The sequence below is a fragment of the Syngnathus floridae genome, chromosome 17 (genome assembly GCF_059516105.1).
Source record: "Syngnathus floridae isolate MCC-2025c chromosome 17, RoL_Sflo_1.0, whole genome shotgun sequence".
Lineage (NCBI taxonomy): Eukaryota > Metazoa > Chordata > Actinopteri > Syngnathiformes > Syngnathidae > Syngnathus > Syngnathus floridae.
The window spans coordinates 7,884,947-7,908,635 of record NC_142429.1 but is presented as its reverse complement, the minus strand read 5'-3'; the positions used below and the strand labels follow the sequence as shown (position 1 = coordinate 7,908,635).

Below are 23,689 nucleotides of genomic sequence, written 5' to 3'. Positions count from 1 at the left end.
CACAGTGGGGCGTGGTCCAAGGAGAAATGAGAACGTGACGTCTCCCACGGTAATGAAAAAAAGTTCCGAAGAGCATTTTTTTAATACTTAGAATTGACTTTTAAAATTTGTAAATACGCAACCAACTCATAGATAAGAAAATATAACTATATGAAGAAGTGAATGCTGATTGGCTATGATAAAACGGGGGCGTGTTCCAGGAAAAACAAGAAAGTGACCTTTACAACGATGGAGTAAGTTTAAAAACAAAAACAAAAAAACAAGATGTTGGCGATATGTATGGAATAATTTATCATCACGAGAAAATCAAAGCGTTCCCAAATATATTTTTTTAATCCGCAGCGACAAGAAGGAGTGACGCGTTTGACAACCTAGATGATGATTGGCTCTCCTGTCACAATAGGGCGTGGTCTTGTAGAAACAAGGAAGAGCCATCTCCCATGGCAATAACAAAAGTTCCTAAAGAGCACTTGGTGGCAAATAAACTTGTTAGAATCAAGTGAGCATGCAAGAAAATGATTTGTGTGTCAGTAGAAAACACAAGTGATCTTTTATAATGTATGTCATGGTGGAAAAAGGGTGATCTGGCTTTCAATCTTAAAGAGTCGTGCGCTCCTGGCTTCTGTAGTATAACAAAAATAATTCTGCAATTTTGTCAATTTGATCAATCGTTACATTTCGTTCAGACTTGCACTTTATATTCCTCCATCTTTATTTATGCGTGATGTATGTGTCGGGCTATTGTGTGCGTGGATGGGGAGGGAGCGAGTGAGAAAAGGAGAGGGAGGGCAAACCAAAGCCAATAAGGCTGGCTACTGCCCGTACCACACAGCGCTATTATTTTTATTTATGGCAAGCAAGAAGCTATCGTTTGTGTTGTAGGCCCGGTTGGTGGCGTTCAATAGCAAGCTACCCACTCCGGGAAGGACGGTAGCATGATAGCCGTGGATGGGAATCGGCAAAAAGAGCGTCCCCGTCTGCTGCATTCCGACTGCACCCGTACCCGAAGTCACCGAGTCGGTAAGCGGCGGCGTCCAACATGGGGAAGGAGGTAAACGGCGTCTCGCGGAGCCGCTTTGAGGTGAGTTCACCTGGGCCCCCGTCAAACCTTTGACACGCCGTTTAATCACGTCACAGGGCCTCGCTCTGGACCACCATTATTACATTCGTGGACGAAAATAATAATCAACGGCGACATTGACGCGGGTCAAGCACCGTTTGGGATTAGCTGCGGTGCTTTGTGCTAACATCAACAAGGCCTTGGTTGACTTGTTTTATCGACGAGAGGAGGACACAAAGCGGTATAAATGTCGGCTCATGTTGTTATCATCGTGTGGTGCGTTAAAGGTCCCTGGATCTTTTTTCTCTATGCGCCGTCAAAACAAAACACAGCCAAGCTACATCTACGCAAAGGCTGGCCGGAAAACCACAGTTCATAGCGACGTAGCCGGTTTTAGCTTATCATTTAAGTTAAGGTATTTGGGTGTGTGGCTCATAATGGACTTTTTGTTCGTCGGGTTTTTGTGCTGCAGGGTCGGCTCGGTTTGGTGTTGCAGCTCCAGATTGACAGCCGACCGCAGGCCCTGTACCTTATCAACAGGCATTTATTTAACCACATAGAGCCCGCAGACTCTTCGTGGAAACGTCAGTCAGGGCTTTGCGGTTGTAGAAAAACGTCGATTTTATTCTCTATTTTTGTTTCGATTTCTTGTGGTGTATTTTTGGATGAACTTATTCTCAAAAAATGCGGCGGCGCGTGCATTACTCCAACTGAGTATGGCGTTTGTTGAGGTTTATTTTTTATGCTATTTCATTTATTTATCGTTGTTTTGATGAATGGGTACAACGGCTATATACAGGCCGTTATCCTACAGACTGGTCAAACAGCTGCGGTCGAGTTCTACACCAAGCGAGCGCATGCGAAAACAGGAAAAGGTATTTTGTCTGCCTTCAAAGTAAAAGTATTTTTATTTGTTGGCAAGTGCATTTCCGGTTTGATTCTTATTGCTTCCAATATTTCTTGTTTCACTCGATCTGTGTTTTCCAACCTTTACTGAAGCTAGAAACATATTTATTTATATGAGCAAAATCATAACCAAGTAAAAATATCAAAAAGAGTTTCTTGTATACTGAAATAATGATGTCAATTCAAATTAACCTACTGAGTGCAATTTTTTTTCCTGTTTATTTGAACTTAACGCTATCACAGTTATGTAGCAGCTATATAAATCGAGTAACGAGGATTTTTGCAAAGTAAAACTGGTGGCATGTGAGAAGTACAATAGAACAATAAATTATACACTACAGTAATCCCGAGCTATTCGCGAGGGCTACGGACTGAGCCCTTTTGTGAATGGCCAAAAGGACATGATTAATTGTCTCCCCTCTCAAAAATATAATTTCCTATAATAGTTTAAAGTACTATAAATACCACAACCTACTATTCAATGTCATAATCTTACAACATTGCCCTTAGAATTACCCACAGATGATTTGATGTATTTCCAAGACTCTCAAAGATAATAAGGTGCTAAAAAATATATATTCAAGCGATAACATGTTATCAACTGTCCAAAGTGCTTGCTTTCGTGTTTTTTTTTTTTTTTGCTTTTTGCTTCTTTATCACCTATTCACTGCCCTCTCAGTGCTAGTCAAGATATCACTTCTAAGTGGATTACTGTACGGTATCGTCAGTTAGCCTTCAGTAAATCTGAGCAATCTTTTGCTGACGCAATCATTCTGGCGCATCTTGCAGATGTTCACAAACAGCGACGAGGCTGTCATCAATAAGAAGCTACCTAAGGAGCTGTTGCTGCGGTAAGTGAGGTTGGGAATTCTTTTTAGCAAATGCAAAACTCACTCATGTTAGATATAATTTGTTTTGGTTTTATTTCAAATATTACAAATAATACAAAGCTTCAGACAGTCCTTGCATAAAACCATTTACAGATGAAATTAAGGAAGCAAAATAAACACAAGGAGAGAAAAAAAATCCTTATTAAGCCATAAAAATGATTAATTTCACACTTAATGGGTGCTCCAGAGACCTATTTGTATACAAGCAATTAAAAAGTCCAGTTTTCCATAATTTGTCCCATTTGATTCTGAGAGAAATCTCAATCTCATAAGACACATTTGTCCTCCAACATAAACAAACACAGAATGCACACACGCCTTCCGGCGACGATATCAACCGAACAGCGGGATGCACATTTCTCCTATTCCCAACCGCTCCCTGGATGCTTGATTAAAAAGACGCCTTTAGGTTATACAACATTCAAATTGTTTTCAGACTCTGGAGGGACATAAGCCTCTTAGCAAAATGAAGGCCGTAACTCAAGCCTCTGTCTCGCTCGCCCATACGTTTTCTCGACTTCAATAGCTCTGGACTATTACACCCTTCACTGGCTCGTAGCGTCCTACGGTGCTGCTTGCAGTTGGTGAAGTTGCAAGGTGACCTCAGTCTGGAAGGAGGAGAAACATGATTGGTTGTGCTGATCTGCTGATCCACATTGGGAATTAAAAGTAGGAGCAAATGATCAATGTGCATGCACGGGAATAAATAACACCGTCCCAAAATGTAATAAATTGATAACCACTAGCTTAGATGATTTTCAGCGTGCAAAAATTTTTTTTACATCCTAACTAACTGTCATTGTCTGTTTTGTAGAATCTTCTCCTTCCTCGATGTGGTGACGCTGTGTCGCTGTGCCCAGGTCTCGCGGGTGAGAGAGTTATGCATATCATTGTAAGTCCAGTTTGTATATTTGTGTCCAATGACAACCGTTTTGTGTACGTCCTCAGTCCTGGAATGTTCTGGCTCTGGACGGAAGCAACTGGCAGCGGATCGACCTCTTTGACTTTCAACGGGACATCGAGGTGGGCTTGGGGTTATTTTGGGGTGAATGAGGAGAGACTTTGTGTGTATTATTATTATTTTTTGGTAGGGCCGAGTGGTGGAGAACATCTCAAAGCGATGCGGGGGGTTCCTGAGGAAGCTGAGCCTACGGGGGTGCCTCGGTGTGGGGGACAGCGCCCTAAAGTGAGAAGCTGGAAGAGAAGAGAGGTGAATTGAAATTTGGCTGCATCCATATGAGCTTTTTTGTGTCTATATTTTTGTAGGACTTTCTCACAGAACTGCAGAAACATCGAGCTGCTCAGTTTGAACGGCTGCACCAAGATTACTGACAGGTACGGCACACTGGATCGGGAGAACACAAGTTGAATTGAGTTGATGCTAATGCTAGCTCCTTGTCTTTCACTCAATATCTTGTGGCATCGTAGGGTATTTTGAAAAGAGCTCCAAATTTTGTCGATTGACGTTTACATGGCTTGTCTTTGTTTTTCCAGCACGTGTAATAGCCTGAGCAAGTTCTGCCCAAAGTTGAAGCACCTGGACCTAGCGTCTTGTACCTCAATCACAAATTTGTCACTCAAAGCCCTCAGGTGTGTACTAGAATACATATGTATATTAAAAAAAAAAAAAAAAAAAGACCTATTTTGTCCTAACAGATTTCTCAGATTCACACTGCTAAATCTGAATCCACTTTAAATCCAGATTAGTGATTTAGAGCCTTACTTAGAATGGACTTGTTTTTCTAGTGGGGTTGGCATTTATTGTTTTCATAAGGACTCAGTCACATGACTTCTCCCCCCCCTACTCTAGTGAGGGCTGTCCACTTCTGGAGCAGCTTAATATCTCCTGGTGTGATCAGATCACCAAGGACGGCATCCAGGCCCTGGTCCGATCCTGTCCGGCACTCAAGGGCCTTTTCCTAAAAGGCTGCACACTGGTACACTTGAACTTTTTGTTCATGTTTTCAGGTTGAGTTTCACTTGTGATGTGGTGCCATGTCTTAATTTTTTTTTTTTCCTTTTTTAGCTAGAAGATGAAGCACTGAAGCATATTGGGGCCAACTGTCCCGAGTTGGTCACGCTTAACTTGCAGACATGCTCGGTAAGCGTACACAATACGGTATATAGTTGGATCATAATTAATTTCGACAATATTATTTTTCCCGTGTATTAAAGTATACTTTTTGTCTTCGCCACGAGTAGCAGATCACAGACGACGGCCTCATCACTATTTGCCGAGGCTGCCATCGTCTTCAGTCGCTGTGTGTGTCGGGTTGCGCCAACATCACAGACGCCATCTTGCACGCGCTCGGCCAGAACTGCCCCCGCCTCAGGTAGCAATTTAATACATCTCAAAATCAGATCACGTCAAGACTGACTGACTGTGAGTGACGATATTGCAACTCAATGGTCTTTTTTTAGAATATTAGAAGTGGCCCGCTGTTCTCAACTTACAGACGTGGGCTTCACAACGCTAGCAAGAGTGAGTGGATGCAAACTAATACGAAACTATTGATGTGCAAAAAATACAAATTTGTCACAAAGATCACTATAATCTATTAAATGTCTTTTACAGAATTGTCACGCGCTTGAAAAGATGGATTTAGAAGAATGTGTGCAGGTAAGGAGACAACACCGTCTGTTAACATCAGTCTGCAATAATTACTCCCCCCCTCCCCTTTTGAACTCAGATTACAGATGGAACAATCATACAGCTTTCCATCTACTGCCCTCGGCTGCAAGTTCTGGTAAGTGTTGCGCTTATCTTTTTCGCTGACTCACACACAGCAAGCGCATCCCGGCCGCGCCGCAGTCACCGAGCCCTTCACCCCTCCCGCCACCTTCTCAGAGTCTTTCTCACTGCGAGCTCATCACCGACGACGGCATCCGCCACCTGGGCAGCGGACCGTGCGCCCACGACCGACTGGAGGTGATCGAGCTGGATAACTGCCCGCTTATCACGGACGCCTCGCTGGAGCACTTGAAGAGCTGTCACAGTCTGGATCGTATCGAGCTCTACGACTGCCAGCAGATCACCCGCGCTGGAATCAAGAGGCTAAGAGTGAGTGTTATCTCCTGACAATATTAGGGTCTGAATTTTTATTAATTGGACATATATATATATATATATATCAAACCTTGTTTTCTTTTTGCAGACCCACCTGCCTAACATCAAAGTGCACGCCTACTTTGCCCCCGTGACTCCTCCGCCCTCAGTGGGAGGAAGCCGCCAGAGGTTTTGCCGCTGCTGCGTCGTGCTATGATGCAAAAAGACATCGACGTCAGTCTTCCCTCTCCACCCCGTGTTTCCTGGAGCCCCTCCCATACAAGCCCCCCACCACCACCATCTGGCCAGGCAGTACATTGATGCTGCATCCCCCTTTAGAAGCTGCAGAGAGACCAAACAGTGCAGGGTAACACACAAACACACTCCACACGTTTTGTTTCCCCACTTCTGAGGGTTTCTCCCATTTTCCAAAAACACACGTTATTTTTATTGAACACTCTAAATTGGCCATCGGTGTAAATGTTTGCATTCTACTACAGTCAGCTAGGATCGTTCCAGAGGATAAACACTCTACAAAATGGACATAACCTCATTGACCTCAGAATACCTCCGATTTTGTTTTTCTGGTCACCATCCAATTGTATAATTACCATCAGAATGCACTTTGCTAATTGGACCACTCGATATGGCCCCAGGATGAGCTTTCAAAATATAACACACACATACATACACGGTGTCTGCACAAGTTGGCTTTGCTTGAATGTATATGACAAAGGGGGGGGGGGGGGGGGGAGCAAAAAGCAATGCAATGAACATTTTTAAAAACAATCTTGCTATGGATGGGATGGAAAAAAACAGCTTCTCATCACACATCCTGCACTGTTGGAAAAAGTCCCGAGTCAGCGTCTGGCCCCCCACCCCCCCACCCCCTCTTAAAAAAAGCGACACAGCCGGTGAGCAGCAGCCAAAAATGTATTGAAAAAAAGAAGAAGAAAAAAAAACAGCAAGCTGTCTGCTTTTTTGCACCTATCGAAAAAAAAAAACCATCCAGACTGTTTACAAAGAAGAACATTTCAAAACGTATTCGGTTTGTACTAACAATGTGCCCCACTGAGGTCCCCCCCCTGCCCCCCCATCTCTCTTGTCTCTATGTGCTTCAAAAGAAAAGACAAACTATTTTTCTAAAATGAAAAGCAGCACACATTTGGGGACTGAAGAAGATGCCAAATGTTGCATGTGACACCTCTTTTTTTCGTTGGTTATTATTTTTTTAACCCAAATGTACAGTACATAAAGTGAGGAGCGAGGGTTGATGGATGAAATAATGGAAAGACTGTAAAAAGAGGATGATGACGGGTTTAAAAGAAAAACTCTGGAAGATCAACGGGAAGAAAAAGCCAACCATCTTGTTTTGCTTTGATTTTCATTGACTTGAACGAAAGGGTAGTAGGGTCACGAACTCAATTGATTGGTCCAGACCTGTTTTGGTTCTGATGGACCCATGAAGTATTGAACCCCCCCACACTACCTTTTTTTTTTTTTTGCCCCTTCCAACATGGAGCTGTCACTTCATTTTCTATTTCACTCCTTTCCTTTGCCTTGTTTCTTTCTTTTGACGTGGCTCCGATTGCACCTGCTTTGTGTTGCGTTCGATGTCTCCTCTGAGATTTTGTGTTTTTATAGTCGTCGTAAATGTCTAGACCAGGTGCAATTGTAATTAGGATTTTTTTTTTTCTTCCTCTCCCCGATATTACTTCTTGAATGTCCCTGAATGAGACGGCTCGTCCGTTATGACGTGCCACTTTGAAAAAAAAAAAGCTTCTTTATTTCTATATCGCCCTCCGCTTATTCGCAAATTCCCCTAAACGCGACTGAAACGTGGAATGTTAACGCAAATGTCCCCAAGGCAAAACAATCTTGAAGATTCTAATAATTTTTGTTGGATAATGCAAGATGGGATGAGCGCTGTGTAATCCCGCCTGAGCCATTTTGTTCCAGCGAGGGTTTTACAACGATGGATTAGGGATAATGTCAAAATGGAGCTTCTGGGAAAGGAAAGCGTGGACAGGAGGAACGCCTTAAAAAACGCGTGGACCAAAGTGTCAATGCAAACTCTGAAAAATCTGATCGCAGTCCCCTTGTGTCAACGCCGCTTGTCTAAATGTCAACTCTGAAATGCACGACAGAGATTTCTGGCCCATGTGTTGACGTTGAATTTACCGTTAAAGAGTCTGCTGACCGCAAACTCCCGTTTCGCTTTGTATTTCAAAACAAACACTGGAGTTAAATTGCAGGAGGTGAACCCAATCACACCTGGTTGCCCCCCCCCCCTCAAATAAGACGCCTTCTTCATTGACAAATGGGCGATATTTAAAATTGACAATGACTGTAGTTCATTTAATTACTGTAAATCTTTTTTCCTTTTTTCAGTTTTTTTTGTACAATTAACCGATATAAATGAATATGTATGTATAAATAAATCTATACCTATATTATTAAGGCTGGTTTAGTTTTGTTACAAGGTGTGCTTAGCCTTTTGACCACTAGATAGAAGCATTGAGCTTGTGTAACTGAGTAAGATTAACAAATACTTTTTGGGTCTACATTTTACAACGTTGTAGTACCCAGTAGGTTATATATTGTATTTTTGTTTCGTTACGCGTTTATTTATTTTTAGGTTTTATTATTGCGGGTGTAGTTTGCAGTGGTGCCCCGCCCCCTGTGGTTGCATGGTGACGTCCACCGTCGTGACTGCTATCTCCTTCACGTCTCCTGAGTCCTTTTGTGCCCCACTTTTGTTTTTATTCTTCCCCCTTGGAGTGACGCACTGTTTTCCCTCTTCCAGCAGTGTTTCAACCTGTGCAAAGATGAAAAGCTGCAAGGAGAATTTAAAATGTGTTTTCCACCTGCAGCAATTCCTCCCGGCTGTTTTGCGCCTTTAAGTTTTTTTTTTTTTGGAGCACACGAGAGGATCATTTCACACCTCACAAGGCCTTTTTGAACTTTTTTTTGACAGCACTTGTTTGACTTTGTTTTTTGACCTGCTGCGCTTTTAAGGCTGGAACAAGCGATTGATTTAGTCATGTAATATACATTCCAGGACAGTAGGGGGCGATGTCACTGTGTAAAACGATACGACTTATCTTTTCCCATCTAAAACCATCTTTTGGTAATTAGTGACTATGTTTGATGCAGATTAGCGGCGAGTAGCAGGGATCTTCTGTATTGACTTGAATAATGATTTTTCTATTTAATTGTAAAATTGAAAGGGACTCATACAGTCCACCTTTTTTTAACCTGATGGTAAATTTTTGTCATTTTTATTATCTAAGCTTACATTTTATTACCCGTTTTTTTTCATGTTGGAGTTTACAGACTTAACACGGCATTGCCATCCACACACGACAATTGTTTGGAATGATTGTTTTCAGTTCCAAAATGTTCTCTCGTAAGTGAAGAAATAATGAAGGCTGACAACAAATCTTCCCTCTCTGAAGACCAAAGAGGTGGTGCTGCTGTTTGTATCTTTTTATTGGCTCGATGCAGCATGTGTCCAGCGCCTTATTGCTTCAATCTTTCATCTGCTTCTTTCTAAAGGCGGAGGGATGAGAGTGATCAATAGGAGCACACCCCGGGAGTGTGCGGTTAAGCAGCATATTTAAACCCATCGTGGAACCTATCATCCATTTGGCCTTGTGGCAGATGCTTGAAACATGTCAAGTGCTGATTTCTGGATCCACTGTAGGTTTATATTGGCCCACATAGGCTTCTGTAGCTCCCCATACAACATCCTAGCCTGTTTACAAAGGGGTGCTTCAAATGGCATAATCATCACAAAAATGGAAATTAATCCAAATTTTTAAAAAAAGGAAAATATCACACTGATATTGCACATTAAATAGCAAACAAAATGTAAAGAATTAAACTGCTTTTATGCTCATTTCATTGTGCTGATCCTTCTGTTGTGCCCATTATGGCCACTGGGGGCAGTACAACAGACCACTTTTCATAGTAAGCTGGAATCAAGTCATTGCTGAGGATAAAGAACATATGTGAGTATAACAATATTGTCTGTCTGTGTTGCGCCACCTTTTTTGAAATCTCCATCGCTTAACGACTCTTCTATTGTAATGTTGAACAAGAATTCATGAGGAAAGTTGTTGGATTTAAACACAGTCTGTATTCATCTTATTTCTTTATATTTTATAATATATCTAATTAACATAATAAAATATATTTTAAGAGTCTGCAGGTGCCGCACCAAGAATATGCAAGGGTCTGCTTTGTAATTAATAATTAAAATAATGTTGCTGTAATAATTACTGTGCGCGTGTTTAAAAAAAAAAAAAAAAAAAGGAGTCCAATTGACGGCGAGTATTTAGTGGTGCGTGCGTGCGTGCGTGCTGTTTCGTGGCGCGGTTGTAAAAGACGCCGGCCAATCGCGCGACACACACGCATGAGTAGGCGTCGCGTGCACACGCACAGATTTTACGCGCGCCGTTAGCGCTGACCAAAAAGGCACACCTTTAACCACGGTGCAACACGAGACAATGTTTTTATTTTAGATTTCTCAGCTCACCTTAAGTGACATTTTTGCAGTATTTTGGGGCGTGGGGAGGCTGCGCGCAATGCGGGACTCGACGTGTCATCCACGCTTGCTGTGATATTCCCGCGTGGGTCACTCTTTGCTCACCTCAACCTGGATTTAAGTGTGATTCTTTTTCATATTCAGGTGTGATTTTTTTTTCTCCTCCAATCAAGTTGACCATGACAGAGATCAGTGAAATGGAAAACGACTCTCAGCTTAAACTGACCAGCCAGCCGCTGCCGTCCAAGGTAAACGAAAATGAACTCGGAGTAGATTTGTAAAGATAGATTAGTAATTTGGATTTTGTAGTCATTGTTGGTTATTTTTTACTTGGCAAAAAGAAACAGGAAGGTTTCCTAACTTATTTCAAGTGTCATAGGTACTCACTTTATTATAGCAATGAATGCTCTGGGCATAAGGTTATGTGTGTGCGCGCGTGTGTGCGCGCGCGCGTGTGTGTGTGCGTGTGTTTTACCTGCACTGTGTTCTTCCACCTGTTTCTCAATTATGTAAGAGGTCACCGATGACATCACAGATCAGGGTAGTACATTTATAAATGAGATGTGGCGTCATCACACACACTGTGTGTGTGTGTTTGTGTGTAGATTTGTAAAATTGGTCGATGCTGATGTCTTTTTTGTCATTTTCCCAGAAAATACATGTCAGCTCTTTTTGAGATTTTCTGTGCATGTGTAAAACAGTCTAAAATAACAAATCAATGCCCCCCCACACACACACACACACACCACAGGATAATCGACGATGATGATCTTTGAGATTCATCTCCTGACTTCATCAGAAAGGGGAGGGGGAGTCGTTCATAGCACACCCCACTTCCCAAGACAATGACTCAGGATAATCAGTAAAAGAAATCTAAAAAATCAGGCCTTGATAAGCAAGGTAGAAAAAAAAATGCTTAGACCCGATTGTTGGTATGTGTGTACTTGCTTAAAGATTCATGGTCATACGTATTGAACTGTAACAATTTTCCCAGATGAAATATCGAGATGAAAATTCATTCTGAACACCTCCCCTCATACCACAGGATAATCCCTCAGGATAATCTTTTAGAGACATTCAATAATCGGGCTTTATCTGATTAGAATTGCGAGTGTATGTGAGGAAGGGGGCGGGGTTCTTTTTCAACAGGCCGTACACCCCAATAATCCTTAATAATTTAAAAAAACATTTTAAAAAAAATGATCATACCTAAGCAGTATGTTGAGGAGCATATGAGTCATGTGGTGGTTGTGATTAGTACAAGTGTCTTCTTGGAGCCAAGTGACTCTGGTCCAGTTTTGTTGCTCACCATCTGCTGCTGTGTGCTGATATTCACCAACAAAGCACTCGCACGACTCATTGGTCTGCATCACAAGCACTCATCGGTGGCTTCACGATTTCTTTAGGGATGGACCATGAAGTGATCCGCGTCCAAAAGATTTTTACCTTTTGGCTCGCGTCTTACTGACACACAACTACAGTATATGAATCCATTTAAATGCCACCGAAGAGACGAACAAAACTCAAAATCTATTCCTTTCATCTTTTGTTGTCATGGTGGACGTGTTCCATTTCCTGTTCTATCGTTATTACATTTCCGGTCACAGTGATGGAATTTGGAATGAGCATCACCAAAATATGAACATGAAAAGCTAAAGAAATGAAACAACAAAATGACATTATAGATAATGCATACAAGTGCATCTCCGGAACAACCCAGGCTAAAACAAGCTCCTTCCCAACATCCAGAAGTACCGTATTTTCCGGACTATAAGGCGCACCTTCAATGAATGGCCCATTTTAAAACTTTGTCCTTATATAAGGCGCACCGGACTATAAGGCGCACCATTAATGCATCATGTCAGATTTTTAATCCAAATCAAATCATTCTCCATTTTATCTTTTTTATTTCAACTTCAGACGCAACAAATTACTTTATAATCACAAAATAATGATCCATAGTCTTTTTGATTCATGATTCATAGTCTTCAGCGGGCCACTTATGATTGATTTCATGACACAATGCTTCGGGACAGTTTAAATTTAGGAATTTGGTCCATATATAAGGCGCACCGGACTATAAGGCGCACTGTCGCCTTATAGTCTGGAAAATACGGTATCTTGACACGCTTTCATCCAAACATTGTACGTATGCTGAGTTTAATTGGCCAAAAATGACAGGGAATGTCACTGACATCGCAATAGTTCGCTAAAATCCACCCGCGGCGTAGTTGACACCTTTTTTGTAGATGACTATCAGATGTCAAGAGGAGGCGGAGGATTAACAAGACTGGCTTTTCTTTTTTCTCTCCTGCCGCGGGTGCGTTGCCAAGGCTGGCAGACACGAGCGAGCGATCGTTCATTGCTGTTATTTTAGTTCATTGTTGGAATACAATGGAAGCGACTCACGTTGCCGTTTATAGTCCTGTGCTCGTCTTCAACGGGCTGCGTGGATATGGATCGCTTCCTCATTGGATGGGGGACAAATAGGTCACTGCTTGGAATATACTTAAAGATAAATAAATCAAAAAGAGGATTCTGATCCCTGCACTTTCCTATAAGCCTGAGTTTATCATTTTATGATCCATACACCGGGCAAAAACATAATCAACACTTTTAACAATCAAAATATGGTAAGACAAGACCTGGCAGACAAAAAAAATTAGATTCTGGAAGGCGGCAGTTTGTTATCATGGAAATGAACACAAATATCGCAAAGCTGTTTGAGATCAGGCGGCCTAGTTAGAGCGTGAAAGATTGTATCCCGAAATTACACCGCGCTCTTCTTCCTTGAGCTCTTTTGAAGTATTTTTTTTCGGGGGATACCATCATCATTTACATGAGTTAACTTTTTACTCAAAGTAGAAGAAACATGAAAATGAATTACACGAATTGGCCAAACTCGTTTTGAATAATTGGTTGTGGGCGGAGCTTGTTTGATGACTCGTCGGATGCCATGCTTTCGATATTATATTTCTGTCAGAGAGCAGCACAATGGAGCGTTAACGTTGAATTATATCTGCTGTGTGACGCATCGATTTACTGAGTGTGTATGAGTATAATCGCCTTTTACTGGTTGTACGGATGACGTCCGTATTGATTGACAGCACTGTGCGCTCTTGCGTAGCGGTACTCAATTCCCAACATTTCATCTGACATGTCACATATAAATGTTCATGTGAGGGGGGGGGGGGGGGGGGGGCGGGGGGGACGTCCAGTGATGGAGCTAATGGTGAAACGGAAACCCGAATGGAAGACTCTCTCTAGCTCGCTGTGGATTCGATTAATTGTAATTGAGATGCGCGCTTCAGTTCTGCAGTCATTTGTCCTAATTGACGGACATAAACATGAGGCTTTAAAAAGATATGGGGAGCCTTCCATGAGCTACTTGATTATATTTCCAATTTAATAAAAAAAATGCTCATTGGTGGGAATAAGCCCAATTATGTTACATCATAGCATGTTTTTTTGTTTTGTTTACAGCGATAACGCTTGTGTCTTCTTCCCTCATATTGCCCAAAAGCGCAAAGCTCGCGATCCGCTTATCTCGCCAGATCGATACGACCTGTTGAGGCCTCTCGTGTGAGTTTACGGAATCCATCATCGGAAGACCCCGCGAAGCAATCGAAGCTTTTTTTTTGTCAATACGTGTGACACGCGAGGCAATTTGATGCCGTTTTGCACCGTCTCCCATCAGATTACTAACCTGGGACAGGTTGTTGATAGATGATAAAGGCCCGTTTGACACAATAGCCCCAGCGCCACTGAGATAAGGCGTAAATGTGTGCCCACTGGCACACCCCTTCATGGGTGAGGATGTTCACGCAGCGGCTTATCTGGTTCTGTTTGCAATAAGACTGGCTGTGAACAGGGTCTTATGTGGATGTGACACCTCCAGGAGGTGGAAATGGAGGAAAAATGTGCATCATTCTTCAGGGAGGACTTTAGAAGTGTTTGTTTTCGTTTCTTTCAAGAGAAATTGAATATTGATAATGGAATTTGGTTTCTGTCAGTGCCCGCAACTGTGTGATGATTCTTATCCAACATCAGTGTCCCAATACTTTTGTCCACAGTTTGTAGCTGAGGGTTGTGTTATTTTTCGAGATGTTATTTTATTGTGTTTTTTTTACCACGGGGTGCTTGTATCACAGCGGAATGAAATCATAAAAATTGTTCCCAATCCCTCCCCGAAGGCTCGTCCAATTTTTCTTGCAAAATGTGCGACATTATTGCTTTTTTTTTCCTCATCATTTCTCTGTGTGCTTGTTTAGTTGCAGAAACTGAAGCGCTCGCTGTCGTTCATGCGCAGTAAGAGCGTCGAGAACTTTTTCCAACGCTCCTACAGCGACGCCCGCCTCCCCCCGGAGTTCATTACGGAGCCCGATCCGCCTTCGTCGCCCTCGCCGCCCCCGCTGGAACTGATGCCGACGGGCTCGCCCGTTGTGGGCTCGTCGCGGGCCTCGCCGTCGCTCTCGCCGTCGGTCAGCCCCAACCCATCCATTGCTTCCCGCTCGCCCTCGCTCAGACTGTCGCCGTCGTTGACCCCTAAGCCCCCTCAGATCATGCACTGCTTCCACAATCACGTCTTTCGCAAGCCTACCAGCTGCCAGCTCTGCAAGAACATGATCCTCGGTGAGACCATGATTACTTACCGACCACAATCTTACTGACCTATATTTCTGCAAGGTCGAACATTTCTATCAAATAAACGAGGGAGTTTCAGAAATAATGTTTCCCTCATTGTGGTCATCGTTTTGACTCGACCGCGACGCAATACTTCTATTTTGTGTTTTCTCCTGGTCCTTTTTTTATTTGTCGTCACATTGATGAATTCCCAACCACAAATTGTTCTTCTTCTCCTGCATTCTAATTTTTCCCCCTCAGCATGGCCGCTATCTTCATTATTATTATGTGATGGATCATTCGGCTCCCCTGCAGTCTTCTGCATTCACCTCCTTCCCGAGCTGTTTTAATCAACACGTCAGAGAAGCCAAAGAGGCGCTCATGTATAATTACGACACGACGGGCATAGAATAGGGAATAAAAAGTGCTTGTAAATTATTAAAAACCGTCAAGATTGCCGTGCTTTTAACCGTGAACCATGACGTATCATTTATTTATTGATTTCTATTCTTTCTTCTCACATAGGAAACTCCAAACAAGCTTTGCGGTGTAAAACGTGCAAGTTGGCGGCTCACCTGTGGTGCACTTCGGAACTTTCGCAGCAGCCATGTCACGGGAAGGTGCGACAGAAAAAATATATATATATACTCAAATGAAACCAGCATGTTGGTCCATTCTCATAAAAAAAACAGGCTTGACGGCATTTCATGTCAATGGTACTCAAGTGGATAAAAATATCTGGAGTAGTCCAAGAAGAACGAGGTGTCTACAAAAACTCAAATGACTTGGCAGGAACAAAAGCAAGAACCTGATTACATCACGAATGCGTTCTCTCCGCATAATGTGACAGAGTAGCTCATTTGCAAGCCAAGACGGCGACACTTATTTGCTTAATTCGGTGTGAAATGACAGCCTGGTCAGAAAGCCCCGTGTTGAAAATGGCTGCTAGAGCGGAGTGAGATGTTCCTTGACGCCAGTGTGTTTTCCATTCGATAGAATCTCTCGGTTGAAGTCCCTCGTAATGGCAGCGTGGGGAGCCTTGGAGATAGAATTAATGGAAGCTGAACAAAAATCATTATGCTCTGTGTTGTCCTCTTAGTCGGGAGCCTTCAAGCGAAACTTCAGCTCGCCGATGCTCGTCACTGAACAACTGGCCGTCGTCAAGGAAGTCCAGCCCAGTCAAGGTGTGTGTGAGTATTGTTTGGAAATGCGAAGATTTTTCCGGACATACAGTAATCCCTCGTAATTGGTTCCAAAAACCACAAATGAAATCCGCGAAGTACGGTCACCAACAAGGAGAACGAGTTAGCGGAAAGATGCTATCGTGCTAACACGCGAAAATGGACTTCTAAAGGAATATAAACGAACATTTGGAGCAATACTACATTCTCCTAAAGATTAGACACGTTTCCTCCATTTAGAAGTTTTATTTTGACTTTTAAATGTTTTTTTAATTTGGAAAAAAAAAAAATCCGCGATGCAGTGAAGCCGCGATAAACGAAACGCGAAGTAGCGAGGGATCACTGTACATGCAAAATAATCCAATTACTCATCTACCCGACCTATTCAAAATCAAAAAAAGCCGACTAACAAATACCACACATTAGTACACAACGACATTAAGCGTAGCTGACTTGTCCTCAAACAGGCCACCGTACTGTACGATAGGTCAACACATGGGTACATATGTCGTTCCGAATCAGGCTTTAGCACCTCGTGCTGTCATTTCCTTTCCATCTCTGCGATTAAGGGCCAAAAATAACCTACATCATAAGAAGTCATGGAAACAACCCCAAAAAATATTTGAAGCCCAGACAAAAAGCAAAAACCAGCATCACCTTAACTTTTCTCAAAAGTGGGTCACCCCAGCCAAATTTAGACTCTCCCTTCCCCATTATTCCGCCACGTCTATATACAGGCACAATATCCCCATCATGTGTGTTTTCAGAAGCGGGGCGGGCACGCATGGACCCGGTGTACGCCGCCTTGCGCTACGGGACGTCTCTAGCGCAGATGAGCCGATCCAGTTTCGGCAGCATGTCAGAGTCGCCTACGCGCAGTTTGGTATGAGCGAGGATGCGCAAACGGAGCTCTTCAATTTTGCGTTGAGCCATCAAAGGTTTCAATTAACATCGAGTGTATGCTGTTGTTGATCAAAGGGTGAGGCGGGTGAGGAGAGGCAGGAGAGACAGTGCAGCATGGAGGAAGACATCCCCCAGGAGACAGGCGGTAATGGCAGTGTTTATTTGTTGTGTACGTGCAAAGATCAACACATATTATTGTGTATTTATTTACCCACAGTCCATTTTTTTTATTGGTCCACAAGAAATCTTTTAAATACAATATGGCCCGTACTTTTGCAGTGATTTTCATTTTCCCCTCAATTTAATGAGTCATTAATTTTTAATGAACACAAGCAATAAATTAATCTGCAATACAATAAATATCAGATTTGTTTTGATCTTAGAAGGTTAAGCTTGTGTTATTTTGTAGGCATATGAATTATTATGTAAATTAATAAATGCGATGTAAACATGGTGACTCATTTTGAAACAGAGATTTTTTTTTTACCCCCCAAATTAGAAATTGCATTCTACTCTATTGCGAAGTTTAATTCAATTGTTCACTCTCGTGTTTACATGCATTTACACACTTTTCTGTTCCAGACTCTGTCGCGACTGACATTGAGATGGAGAAGGATGACGACGAGACTGCGAGTCAAACTGAGACGCCTGTTGAGGTGCGTGGATGAATTTTTCCTCATTCATTTCAATTAATTTTTCATATTATGACCCCCTCCTTCCCCTTTCCAGGCGCCCGCCAAACGTATCGAGGTGCATTCCATGCACACTTATGTGGCGCTCTACAGCTTTCTGCCTCAGGAGCACAACGACCTGGAACTCCAGTGAGTCAACCGGCCTGCTATTGTTTTTGATCATAAATGTCCCTCCTACTTCATCACAGCGTCCTCAGAAGACACGTTTGGGGACTCCTAATTATGCACTCCCAGCTCGTCACTGCGCCCACGTAGCCCGATGGAAGGAGAAGAAAGATATTGAGGTGTAGGAGGCTTTTTGCTGTGTTTAAATTATTCGCCTGGATGAAATTGGGTTTTGAATTTTGTCCAATTCTTAAAGCAGCAATAAAGAGAAGTGATAAGGGAGGAAAAGGGAAGGATGGAGTTTAAAATGAGACATGGGTAGAATTGATTATTGGTATTGATTCTGTCTTTCATAATTAATGGAGCTAACTTGACACTAATATTGTCGCTTTTGGGAGTCGAGAGCTGTAATTTGTGATTATTTTCGACAAATTGTGTGTTAGTGAGTCTTTTAAGTCGTCCGCGTGTGCTGCTAGCGTTCTTTAAAGGGTTATAACTTCAAATAATTGGAGCTAATTCATTAGCCTGGTCTGTTTAGCATTAAGCTAGCAGACTGAGTCAGGGCAATGTCGCGCGGTTTAGCTCGTATCTCGAAAACCTTGCAAGCTGAGGTGTTCCTGTAGAATGTGGCGGCTTTTCATTGGCATGCAGAACAGGTCAGATGCAGCCCTCTGTGTTTTCCACTTTGAAGCTCCACTCAAGCGAGCTGCAAAGACGCCTTTCGTACAGCACCGCAAAACAAGCTAGCAGCTGCTAACACCGAGAGACAAATTACACCATTTTTTTTGTAATTTAAAACATTTCCTTACAGTCTTAATCACATTTTTGACAAGTTAAAGATTGCACGAGGGTTAAAACCTTCTAAAAAATGATTTTTACAGTCTCTGCATTGCGAATTTGGAATGTATCCATCATATTTAACACGGATTGTCCTTTAAAGTTTCCCCACGTATTCCCGTATCAGTTTTCTGCGATTTAGTTCTTCTTATAAGTAATTCAGCTTCCTTTGTCGAAGTCAAGAACTTTTTTTTTTAGGGTGCTTGACTTTTTTGTCCTGCTTTTTATGTGCTTATCACAAATCCGTCTGTCCTCTCTCCCCCCATCCTCACTTTCCTCCTTCTATTATCCTCCTTTCGCCTTATCGTGTCCAGCCCCGGTGATCGGGTGCAAGTCACAGACGACTCCAACGAGGAGTGGTGGAAGGTGGGTGATGCGACTAAATTAGAATTTTGCCGCGTGCATGCTCCGCATATGATAACAAAGGTGTTAAAATCTAGTGCACCTGCTCGGATGCAAATTGAGTCATTTGCTCAGAAGATGAGTCTAAAAATAGTCGAAGAAAAATGTGTGTAGACGCAAGCAGCCTATCAAGGCCTTCATCAATTCCCGCATTTTTAATCAGCCGTGATTGTTGTGAGCACATGACTCCGCCCTTCACAAGCTGTGAAGTATGCGATGAGAAATAATGTGTGAAATATGGCCGCACAGAACGTTTCAGCTGTTTATGCAAATATATTGAAAACAATTTTAGCTTGTCGGGAGTGATTACTGCCACGGGTTTCGCACAGACACAGACACGCGCTCAAATCTAAAAAATTTTTATTAAGAAATGTAAATATAACTAATCCGTCAATTGAATGAGTCAAGGCTTAACGGAATTTTTGTTGTTTGGGCTCCTCCAGGGCAAGAGCGGAGACAAGGTCGGCTTTTTCCCGGCCAACTTTGTGCAGCGAGTGCGTCCCGGCGAGAGAGTGTGGCGCGTCATTCAGGGAACATCCGCCGGCAGTCGGGAAAGAGGACACATGGTAGTCAAGGAGGCGCAGGTACCCAAAACCCATTTTATGCTGTGTTTTACGCTCGTGTGGTCGTAACCACGGCAACCGAGTGACGACGTTCTGAACCTCTGTATCCCGCTCAAAAATTCCGTTAACGCATTGTCACAATTTTTTAAACCATCTCAGTTGTTAGCAAACAAGGCGGATATTCCAAGATAGTTTCAGCAAAGCTGTTTGACGGATGAGGTGTACCTAATAAATCGTCTTTTGTCAGATCTGCGTGGGCAAACGTGAGGATGGCGAAACCTTGGTGAAACTGAGTAGCGGCAAGAAGCGAGGCCTGGTCCCAGCTTACTCCATCGAGGAGATCTGAGCTTCAACCGGTATCGTCAACACCTCCTTTCGGCTTTTTCTTCTTCTTCTTTCTGCACTGATGACCATAAAAAAAAAAAAAGACGCTTTGCCAAGTCTCCTCACTGTAAGGCTGAAAGGATAACAAAATGGACTCTTGTTTGTTTACACTGGGGTGACACGCTTGTTTCGTCCTACCCGCTTTGCTGTGTTCCATCAAACGCATGAAAGAAAATGTCAAAGCTGGAGAGGGCGGATACGAATTTTTTTTTTTAAATCACAGTTTTCCATTGGACCAACACATACCGAAACATTTCCTTGTGCGTGCTATGCTCTGCTCAGTTAGGTCACAACACTTAATTAACGTGACATCTAATGAACGCCCCACCACAAAAAAAAAGAAATCCCATTAAAAAGTGGAGGTATAGATAGACTTGTGTGAAAGTTGTTCAAGCAAAAAAAGCCATTTTAGTCTCATTTCCATGCAAAGGATGCAGAGCACGTAGATGTTTGTATGAGCTAAAGAAATGAGTGTGTGCGCTGAGGCGTACGCTCAGACGGTGTCTGCACGGACCCTCTGAGTCATCACCGATCCAAAGTCACCTACTGCTCGGCTTCCCATCGTCTGGCTTTCATGCGGGAACATTCGCCGGTCCCCTGTAAAGGACACCTCGCTTCCGTCCCTGCGTGAGGCCGGCGTGGAATCAAAGCAGGAAGCCTTTCATCCTAGGTGGAGCTTAGCTAGCTTCTTCCCACTTTGACATGATAAGTATTGTATTCCATTCAGTCAAGTACAGTCAAGACACGAACGTAACTGGATTCGGTCCGCTTGTAAACATCAATGTTTTGTCATTTATTGTGTTTTGAAATTTTTGCCCCTTCCAATAAATGGCTGGAGATGCATTGCGGACGATGGCTCTTCTTGTAAAAAAATACCTGTGCTATTCGTTAGCCTGTCTATGGTGTTTTACACTGTTTGTTAGCATTAAGCTAACTGGATTTTGTTAAAGTGAATTTAATACAAGACGTGTAAATCTCTGTGTTATGTTTGACTTCAGGTCCCGGAAGGAAGAAAAAAACAGTCAATTAATGTTGTCATTGTGTTTGAAATGCCATTTCAGTGGTTATCGTGACAATTTTCTTTTTTGACGCCATTGGTGCCCTTCGGAAAAGACGACAGTAAGAAAATATCCTGCTCTGTGGTTCGCATCACCACCTTTCATTACATCCTTCATGTGGAACATTGCTGGACGGATTTCGCAGAAAAGGGATCATAAATGTGAGTGAGTGCCGCACTCTTTTTATTGTCATGCCATGAAAGTGTTTTCATCCTAAAAGTTAACATTGCGTTTTGGGACAAGGTGATAAAACTCCCTCAAATGGTTTGGTGTTGTAAGGCTTTCTTGTCTCACATAATTGCACTTTTGTGCATTTTCTGTCAATCATTCCTGGCAGCACTTTAGCACTTCAGTACGTGCTAAGTGCATCAATATTTTTTTGCTTTTGCTCACCAGCCAATCACAATAGTGCAGAAAAAGGAAATGACGCAAATTTTTTCGAGACTTTAATTTGCAACGTTAATTCATATCATGCAAAAAAAAACAAGGTTGCAATTTTGTTCTTATTTCCTCTGAAGAAAAACATTTAATTCAACATACACACACACAATGTTCTTTTAAGGCGGCCAGAATAATTGCTAACATGACGAAATACATCTTGGCGAGGAAATTTAGATACAAAAATAGATCTGGAAAAAAAAATTGCGGTTCATGTAATCACAGGTTCCACAAACACACGCACACTCTTCTTCGGTGATAGCAGTTGACAGAGGCGTAAAGGAAAAACCTTCCATTACGCTTTCAAGCTCACCCACACACGCGCAATCTTTTGTCTTTGCCATCAAGACATCAAGTAGTAAACAATAGCCACTTTTCTTCATGTCCCTCCCATGCAAAACTCAATTTTTGTCTTATACCGTATTGGCCTGAATATAAGACGACCCCGATTATAAGACAACCCCCTCTTTTTCAAGACTCAAGTTTGAAAAAAGCCCCCGAATGTAAGACGACCCCCCCCCATTTTTCAGTTTTATTTCAATGAAAAAAAAACCTCATCTTATATTCGAGCCAATACGGTAAATCCTCTATTCGTAAAATGAAACTGAAAATTTTCAAACTCTTTTCTATTCATGACCACTTTTTTTCTAAATGTACTCTGAATTGTTGCCACGTTTAGAGGACAATGATTCCGATCTCATTATATCTGATTAGCATTAGCCTGCTAGCCCCCTGTATACAGAGAAGAAAATAAATGAAGTCTACTTCCCTTTGGCACTAATTACAGGTAGAATAACACCTAATGAGTCTGTGAGTCACCGGATGCCCTACGTTTGTTCACAATGTTCATCCTCTAATTAATCTCAACTTTGACCCTGCAGCGCTCACGTTGTACACGCACACACAAACACACAACTTGTGTCATCCTTTCAACTTCACATTGGTACACAGTTGGAAGAGAAGACTTTATAAGTGGTTCTTTTAGACAAGACGCACGACTTCATTTTAGCCTAAATGAGATAGAAAGACCTTAGTCGTCTTGAGTCAGTAATTTGGTTTACTTTGTTTGTGGGTCTGCGGGATTAGCACACACACACACACACACACACACACACACACACGCACTGTCTCTCTTCGACATCTTTCTGATGGGCTGTAACGAGAAACAACTGAATTAGCGTGTGCGCTAGTGACTTGTTTGTCTGCTTGTCAGTCCGCGTGACGTCAGGTTGTGTTTACGGGACTCGTTTATTGTTATTTGTAGATGAATGCCTTCAAATGATGATTTGTTTTGTCGGCAGGATGACGTTACAAACCTCAAGGCTAATCTCTGTCACGGCCATCTTTTCCATTGTGTTCCTAGACGAGAGTTTGTAAAGAATTAAGCTTCACCTTGTAGGTGCCTTTACATGCCACAAACTGGCGGCAAAGAGCTAGTTTTGTCTAAATGAAGCTCCTCAACTCAATTATCTTATGATGCTAAACAGTCACTAGCTTAGTTTTAAATACAACACACACTTGTTTATTGGATTTTCCTCATGTGTGTGAAACAACCCACTTTCGTAATTAAAATATATATACATCCATCCATTAACTGTACCGCTTGGCCCCACAGGGGTCGTGGGTAAAATATATAAATAAAATAAAAATTCTGATGTGTTTTTATCAGCTCTATACAGATGTAAAACATAGAAGCGGAGCGCCACAGGGAAATGTTTGCCTATTCCGTGCTCAGAGGATTCCTCTAGGCTGCTTGGCACTGTTGATAAATGATTATAATTGGCAAACCGGCGCCGGCATGAGGACGGAGATTTTTTCTTTTTATTATAACACGATGCTCTTGCTTGATTTGATCAATGAGGTGGTCGAATTGGGGTCACATTCCCGCACAGGTCAATCACAGGCATTTTTCTTGAACCCTGAGATTTCCAAGGGCACTCAAATATCTCATAAAAACTATTTTCCATTATGATATTTCTGACCAAACGGAGAAAACAGGTGAACCGTGATGGTCAAAGATAAATATCGATGAAGGTTACATCCACCCCGACG

At 42.4% G+C, this 23,689-nt stretch overlaps 2 protein-coding genes across 4 annotated transcripts; both read left to right on the top strand.

Moving 5' to 3' along the window:
* The first annotated feature begins 564 nt into the window (after positions 1–564).
* Positions 565–8,362, top strand: fbxl20 (F-box and leucine-rich repeat protein 20). 3 transcript variants are annotated; one of them, XM_088357381.1, is made up of 15 exons: positions 565–1,081; positions 2,756–2,817; positions 3,671–3,725; positions 3,805–3,879; positions 3,948–4,042; positions 4,123–4,191; positions 4,351–4,446; positions 4,667–4,793; positions 4,883–4,957; positions 5,059–5,189; positions 5,278–5,338; positions 5,432–5,476; positions 5,547–5,603; positions 5,705–5,917; positions 6,012–8,362. In XM_088357381.1, exons 1-15 carry the CDS (start codon positions 1,040–1,042, stop codon positions 6,117–6,119), a joined length of 1,311 nt encoding a protein of 436 aa, XP_088213507.1. In that variant the 5' UTR covers positions 565–1,039; the 3' UTR covers positions 6,120–8,362. The 3 variants fall into 3 exon arrangements, with proteins under 3 accessions (XP_088213507.1, XP_088213509.1, XP_088213508.1); XM_088357383.1 differs by lacking the exon at positions 565–1,081 and adding an exon at positions 1,117–1,301; XM_088357382.1 differs by lacking the exon at positions 565–1,081 and adding an exon at positions 1,903–1,935.
* A 1,955-nt stretch (positions 8,363–10,317) lies between these two features.
* LOC148384133 (SH3 and cysteine-rich domain-containing protein 2-like) lies at positions 10,318–20,989 on the top strand. The gene is made up of 11 exons (XM_088357414.1): positions 10,318–10,699; positions 14,723–15,083; positions 15,600–15,694; positions 16,174–16,258; positions 17,023–17,138; positions 17,234–17,303; positions 17,741–17,814; positions 17,888–17,979; positions 19,107–19,158; positions 19,638–19,778; positions 20,005–20,989. The coding sequence occupies exons 1-11, from the start codon at positions 10,631–10,633 to the stop codon at positions 20,101–20,103; spliced, it is 1,254 nt and encodes a 417-aa protein (XP_088213540.1). The 5' UTR covers positions 10,318–10,630; the 3' UTR covers positions 20,104–20,989.
* Positions 20,990–23,689: the final 2,700 nt, after the last annotated feature.